Source organism: Bombina bombina, chromosome 4, assembly GCF_027579735.1.
Source record: "Bombina bombina isolate aBomBom1 chromosome 4, aBomBom1.pri, whole genome shotgun sequence".
In the NCBI taxonomy this organism is placed as follows: Eukaryota; Metazoa; Chordata; class Amphibia; order Anura; family Bombinatoridae; genus Bombina; species Bombina bombina.
In genome coordinates, this window is record NC_069502.1 from 743,146,819 (window position 1) to 743,154,527 (window position 7,709).

The following is a 7,709-nucleotide window of genomic DNA, read 5'->3' on the forward strand; positions in this document are numbered from 1 at the left end:
AGGCCTTTATCATGGGGTATATTAGTATAGAGGGCGCTTACATCGAGTGTTACCCAGATGTAGCCCTCCTCCCAAACAATTTTGCCTAATTTGTCAATTGTATCTGGGGTGTCTCTCAAATAAGATTTCATTTCAGACACCAAAGGTTGAAGGAATATATCTATATACTCTGACAACCTGGATGTAAGGGAATCTATACCGGATACTATTGGTCTTCCAGGGGGGTTTAAAAGATCCTTATGGACCTTAGGCAAATGGTACAATATTGCCGTTGTGGGTGTATCTTTTTTGAGATATTGAAATTCTTCTTTATTGATCACACCCAGATGTCTAGCATTATCCAAGAGATGGCTGTATTCAATTAGGTATTTATTTGTCGGATTACCTGTTAGTTTGTGATAGGTGTTTGTATCACCTAGCATCCGATATGCCTCCTTTAAATAGTCTTCCCTATTTTGTATTACCATGCCTCCTCCCTTGTCCGCTTCTCGGATGATGATGTTGTTGTCCTTTTCTAGAGTCTTGATAAACGCCTTTTCTGTTTTATCCAGATTGTCTTTTTTGATTTTGTAATTTTTACATAGCGTGTCAAAATCTTCCTGAACTAGTTTAGAGAATACCGGAATATGGTTACCCTTTGATTGAACTGGAAAAAAAGTTGATTTGGGTTTCAAATGTGTAAATGTTTGTTTCCCTTGTTTGTCTCCATCTTCTATTGTTTCAGACCATTCTCTGTTCTCCTTCTCAAGGGCAATTAATATATCAAGAGTGTTTATATCACTCTCTTGTGACATTCCTATACATTCTGAGCTAGCTACACCTATTTGATCTTCATTTTTATTTTTGATTTTTTCAAAATGCCGTTTGAGGGTCAGATTTCTCGTAAACTTATTTAAATCTAGGAACAGCTGAAAGGGATTTGGTCCTTTTGTGGGTGCGAAAGAGAGTCCTTTCTGTAAAACCTTTATTTCTTTTGTAGAAAAGGTTTTGTCGGACAAATTAAATATTTTTGTTTCTACATCTTTGTTTGTAGAACCAAAGTTTGTTTTTTCCTTTTTGCTCCTAGTTTTTCCCCTTCCTCTGCACCCTCTATATCTTCGTTGCCTCTCTTTATTCCCCTCGTTCTCCATTGCGGGGATTCTGGGGGTATTTGAGTATTTGACTCCTTGTTCCTTTCTATTTTTCCCGAGCTCTTCTCTAAAAAATGACAATTTTTATTCTCTGGGTATCTTTCTTTTAAGCCTGGGTTTTTGTAATGCTCCCTTTTGTCCAGTCCCCCTGCTCTATTATTACCCCAGTTAGAGTTGTCATCTCGTCTATAATGGGGTCTATAGTCTCGTCCCCTTGAATAGTTTGGATTATGGTTGTAATAATAATTATTGGTACCATACTCTCGCCTTTGTTGGTAATTGGCATGGTGAGTCCTCTCATTGCCTGTATTTACTGTTTGGTTTCTATGGTATACCTCCTCCCTAAAGTTCCTTCTATTAAAATGGTCTTGATAATAGTTTCCACGTGGTTGCTGTTGTCTCCAATGTTGTTGATTCCTGAATGATGGTCTCCTATACTCTCCCTTATGCTCATAGTTATTCTTATTATTTTTTATTCTATTGATTCCATCATCTCTAGTTCCATCATCTCTATTTATATGATGTAGCTGTTTAAAGTCTACCCTTTTGATGTCTTTAGTAATTTTACTCTGTTGGGACGGATTGGATAGACTTTCATTTAGTTCCCTATACTGTTGATTCACAGAAAAGTTAGGTGAATCTATTTGGAGCCAGTTGAATACATCGTCTTCACCATTAACAGTAATTGGTGTATTATTTTGCCAAATATCCATTTCTTCGTTTTGTTCTTTTTCTTTTTTGTTTTGATTAAAATCCCTGTAAAATTTATTTAATTTTTTGGTTTCTATGACCTTGTCAAATCTTTCCATCTTAGTCTTGTTGTCCTTATCTAGTTCGCTATAGTAAATATCTCCCTTGAAGGGATTAAGTTGTTCGCGTATCTCTTTGATCTGTTCCCCCAAAATCTGTACTTTTTTGTTTCTAAATCTAATCAGAATGTCAATAAATTTGTACGAGCACTCTTCCAGTGCATTATCCCACTCCGTTAGTAGTTCAACTTCTGTGCTATCCATTATCGGTTTTTTCTCCAATTTCAATCCCTTGGGTATAAGTTTATATTTATTGTTCCTCTCTAGATTGTTGCTGTCGTGCCAGTTTAAGATTTGTTTGCGACATAATTTTTCCAGATCTAGTAATAGTTGCTTTGGGTCTATTGAACTCACTATTTCCTGATGTTCAGTCATTTCTTCACTTATGGTTAAATTCCTAGTTCTATTTGTGGGATTGAAATAATCCCCATATTCGTATTCTTCAACTGAAAGTGACATATTTTTCACTATAGAGTGTATACGTTTAGACAAAAATAGTATACCAAGGAATTTACCCAAATGTATTACTATATATGATAGTGTATTGGATCAACTATGTGGCTAGATATGCAATAGTCCCACCTGTAGTGAATGACCTTCGATATAAACAAAAGGTGATGAATAGAAAGACAATTAGAAATAAGAATAGGGAGTCAACTGCTGCCTCCTACTGGGATAGAGATAATATATGAAAAAAGATGGGTGTAGGTTTGGCGCTGGAGAACCGCCCTATCAATACTTCTAACCTAGAGTGTGTTTCTGGCTGCCTACGAATGTCTAGCCAGTGTGAATTGTGCCCCCAAGTACTCTTCACCTGTTAGATATAATATGGAAAAAATGGTTGGGGAAAGGGAAAGGGGATAAATTCGAATGGCGCCACACTCTGGAATAAAGCTCAATATGTAATTAAAAATACGGCTGATAATGGGAAATCAAGGTGTTTAGATATAATATATTGTTATAGTGATGGTGCAAAATGTATAGAAACCAAACACAAGGAATTGATATGATATAGAATAAATGATTATATGTCACTTATCTGTATATGTCAGAAAAATACCTTCCTCAGAACAAGCTGTGATGAAGATAATATATATAAAGATGTTTCGATTCAATGAGGATCAGGATTGTGTCTTACCTTATGCTAAGTTTGCACTGTGTGCATATGTGACCAGCACCGTGCCCCCGCAATCTAGCAAAAGGATTTTAAAGTTTTAAAGTTTTAATTTACCTCATAATATTGAGGGTTCTTGATGTAAGCATACATCGTTAGATATTAATAAATAGTGTGTCATTTTGAAACAGTGTTGCACTATCGTATGTCCTTTTTCTTATATGATTGCATGCACTGTGGGGAAAGAGCGGTGAGAGGAGAGAACAGTATTGAAAAGACAACACATCTCATACCTACAGCCGATACCGGGAAGGAGACTTATCTGTACACTACGCGGCACTTACCTCATGAGATTGAGGTGAAGGAGTGTAAGTAAGCTCCCAACGGGAACGTTGTGGATTGAAGCATTATCAAGTTGAAGTACTGCACATTTGATATGGACTATAATAATACTCACTCATAGTAGTTTTATTTTGTCAATTAGGACGTTCAACACACATTATTTTCACTGTGTATCCAATATTACGTTATTACGATATTAGGTGATCCTTTTTTACTCTTTATTTATTTTTTATTCTTAATTTGTAATTAATATTTCATTTTTTAGTAACATTTTCTACTGTGACCCCAATTTATGAATTTTTGTACTACTAATATTGTTTCTTACATTTTGAGACCCTGAGCATTATTAATATAACGGAAATGTGATTGTATATTCACTCTATTAGCTATACATGGGTCTGTTTTGTGTGTAATCATATGACACACTATCTTTATTTTACTTTAGTAATCCTGTGGCATTACCAGTAACAACAGTATTATAATTATTACTAGTACACATATACTATTAATGTTTCATTGAATCGAAACATCTTTATATATATTATCTTCATCACAGCTTGTTCTGAGGAAGGTATTTTTCTGACATATACAGATAAGTGACATATAATCATTTATTCTATATCATATCAATTCCTTGTGTTTGGTTTCTATACATTTTGCACCATCACTATAACAATATATTATATCTAAACACCTTGATTTCCCATTATCAGCCGTATTTTTAATTACATATTGAGCTTTATTCCAGAGTGTGGCGCCATTCGAATTTATCCCCTTTCCCTTTCCCCAACCATTTTTTCCATATTATATCTAACAGGTGAAGAGTACTTGGGGGCACAATTCACACTGGCTAGACATTCGTAGGCAGCCAGAAACACACTCTAGGTTAGAAGTATTGATAGGGCGGTTCTCCAGCGCCAAACCTACACCCATCTTTTTTCATATATTATCTCTATCCCAGTAGGAGGCAGCAGTTGACTCCCTATTCTTATTTCTAATTGTCTTTCTATTCATCACCTTTTGTTTATATCGAAGGTCATTCACTACAGGTGGGACTATTGCATATCTAGCCACATAGTTGATCCAATACACTATCATATATAGTAATACATTTGGGTAAATTCCTTGGTATACTATTTTTGTCTAAACGTATACACTCTATAGTGAAAAATATGTCACTTTCAGTTGAAGAATACGAATATGGGGATTATTTCAATCCCACAAATAGAACTAGGAATTTAACCATAAGTGAAGAAATGACTGAACATCAGGAAATAGTGAGTTCAATAGACCCAAAGCAACTATTACTAGATCTGGAAAAATTATGTCGCAAACAAATCTTAAACTGGCACGACAGCAACAATCTAGAGAGGTACAATAAATATAAACTTATACCCAAGGGATTGAAATTGGAGAAAAAACCGATAATGGATAGCACAGAAGTTGAACTACTAACGGAGTGGGATAATGCACTGGAAGAGTGCTCGTACAAATTTATTGACATTCTGATTAGATTTAGAAACAAAAAAGTACAGATTTTGGGGGAACAGATCAAAGAGATACGCGAACAACTTAATCCCTTCAAGGGAGATATTTACTATAGCGAACTAGATAAGGACAACAAGACTAAGATGGAAAGATTTGACAAGGTCATAGAAACCAAAAAATTAAATAAATTTTACAGGGATTTTAATCAAAACAAAAAAGAAAAAGAACAAAACGAAGAAATGGATATTTGGCAAAATAATACACCAATTACTGTTAATGGTGAAGACGATGTATTCAACTGGCTCCAAATAGATTCACCTAACTTTTCTGTGAATCAACAGTATAGGGAACTAAATGAAAGTCTATCCAATCCGTCCCAACAGAGTAAAATTACTAAAGACATCAAAAGGGTAGACTTTAAACAGCTACATCATATAAATAGAGATGATGGAACTAGAGATGATGGAATCAATAGAATAAAAAATAATAAGAATAACTATGAGCATAAGGGAGAGTATAGGAGACCATCATTCAGGAATCAACAACATTGGAGACAACAGCAACCACGTGGAAACTATTATCAAGACCATTTTAATAGAAGGAACTTTAGGGAGGAGGTATACCATAGAAACCAAACAGTAAATACAGGCAATGAGAGGACTCACCATGCCAATTACCAACAAAGGCGAGAGTATGGTACCAATAATTATTATTACAACCATAATCCAAACTATTCAAGGGGACGAGACGATAGACCCCATTATAGACGAGATGACAACTCTAACTGGGGTAATAATAGAGCAGGGGGACTGGACAAAAGGGAGCATTACAAAAACCCAGGCTTAAAAGAAAGATACCCAGAGAATAAAAATTGTCATTTTTTAGAGAAGAGCTCGGGAAAAATAGAAAGGAACAAGGAGTCAAATACTCAAATACCCCCAGAAACCCCGCAATGGAGAACGAGGGGAATAAAGAGAGGCAACGAAGATATAGAGGGTGCAGAGGAAGGGGAAAAACTAGGAGCAAAAAGGAAAAAACAAACTTTGGTTCTACAAACAAAGATGTAGAAACAAAAATATTTAATTTGTCCGACAAAACCTTTTCTACAAAAGAAATAAAGGTTTTACAGAAAGGACTCTCTTTCGCACCCACAAAAGGACCAAATCCCTTTCAGCTGTTCCTAGATTTAAATAAGTTTACGAGAAATCTGACCCTCAAACGGCATTTTGAAAAAATCAAAAATAAAAATGAAGATCAAATAGGTGTAGCTAGCTCAGAATGTATAGGAATGTCACAAGAGAGTGATATAAACACTCTTGATATATTAATTGCCCTTGAGAAGGAGAACAGAGAATGGTCTGAAACAATAGAAGATGGAGACAAACAAGGGAAACAAACATTTACACATTTGAAACCCAAATCAACTTTTTTTCCAGTTCAATCAAAGGGTAACCATATTCCGGTATTCTCTAAACTAGTTCAGGAAGATTTTGACACGCTATGTAAAAATTACAAAATCAAAAAAGACAATCTGGATAAAACAGAAAAGGCGTTTATCAAGACTCTAGAAAAGGACAACAACATCATCATCCGAGAAGCGGACAAGGGAGGAGGCATGGTAATACAAAATAGGGAAGACTATTTAAAGGAGGCATATCGGATGCTAGGTGATACAAACACCTATCACAAACTAACAGGTAATCCGACAAATAAATACCTAATTGAATACAGCCATCTCTTGGATAATGCTAGACATCTGGGTGTGATCAATAAAGAAGAATTTCAATATCTCAAAAAAGATACACCCACAACGGCAATATTGTACCATTTGCCTAAGGTCCATAAGGATCTTTTAAACCCCCCTGGAAGACCAATAGTATCCGGTATAGATTCCCTTACATCCAGGTTGTCAGAGTATATAGATATATTCCTTCAACCTTTGGTGTCTGAAATGAAATCTTATTTGAGAGACACCCCAGATACAATTGACAAATTAGGCAAAATTGTTTGGGAGGAGGGCTACATCTGGGTAACACTCGATGTAAGCGCCCTCTATACTAATATACCCCATGATAAAGGCCTAAAAACGATAGACTATTGGCTTAAAGAAAAGACTGTCCTATCAAGGAACCACCAAAATTTTATTCTGGAATCAGTTAAATTCACTCTGGAAAAAAATTACTTCTTGTTTGAAGATAAATATTACCTCCAGCAAAATGGCACAGCGATGGGGACAAAATTTGCCCCCAGCTATGCCAATCTATACATGGGGGCATGGGAGGAGGAAACCATTTGGCACAACAACAAAGATCTCCCCCATATTGTCATTTGGGGGAGATATATTGATGATATTATCTTCATCTGGAATGGCACTGATACTTCATTGGATGCCTTTATCGAACGACTAAATACTAATGAATATAACCTTACATTTACAGGTAAACGAAATACTTTGGAAATAGATTTTTTAGACATTGTATTTTTTCACGAGAATCAAAAAATACAGACTAAGCTCTTTAAGAAAGACACAGATAGCAATGGCTATCTTCATGCCTCCAGTAGCCACAATCCAAAATGGATCAACAACATTCCTATGGGACAATACCAAAGAATTAAAAGAAATTGTTCCAGGAAGCAAGATTTTGATCAGGAGGCTAGTAATCTAACAGAGAGATTTTTAGCAAGGGGGTACAATAAATATAAACTTAAGAATACACTCCAGAAGGTGAATTTGATGGACAGAGAGTCCCTATTGAATACAGGGAAGAAGGAACAACCACAATCTGACACCAACATTAATTTGAACACAGTAAATTTCATAACTAC

General features: G+C 35.6%; 1 protein-coding gene across 1 annotated transcript; it reads right to left on the bottom strand.

The window, feature by feature from the left end:
- Positions 1-1,015: 1,015 nt before the first annotated feature.
- On the bottom strand, positions 1,016-2,398 carry LOC128657808 (homeobox protein 2-like). The gene has a single exon (XM_053712225.1). It carries the CDS (start codon positions 2,396-2,398, stop codon positions 1,016-1,018), a length of 1,383 nt encoding a protein of 460 aa, XP_053568200.1.
- Between the last annotated feature and the right edge of the window lie 5,311 nt (positions 2,399-7,709).

What these genes read in the sequence shown, in the direction of transcription:
- LOC128657808 (XM_053712225.1), bottom strand. Translation starts at nt 2,398, where the DNA reads ATGTCACTTTCAGTTGAAGAATACGAATATGGGGATTATTTCAATCCC.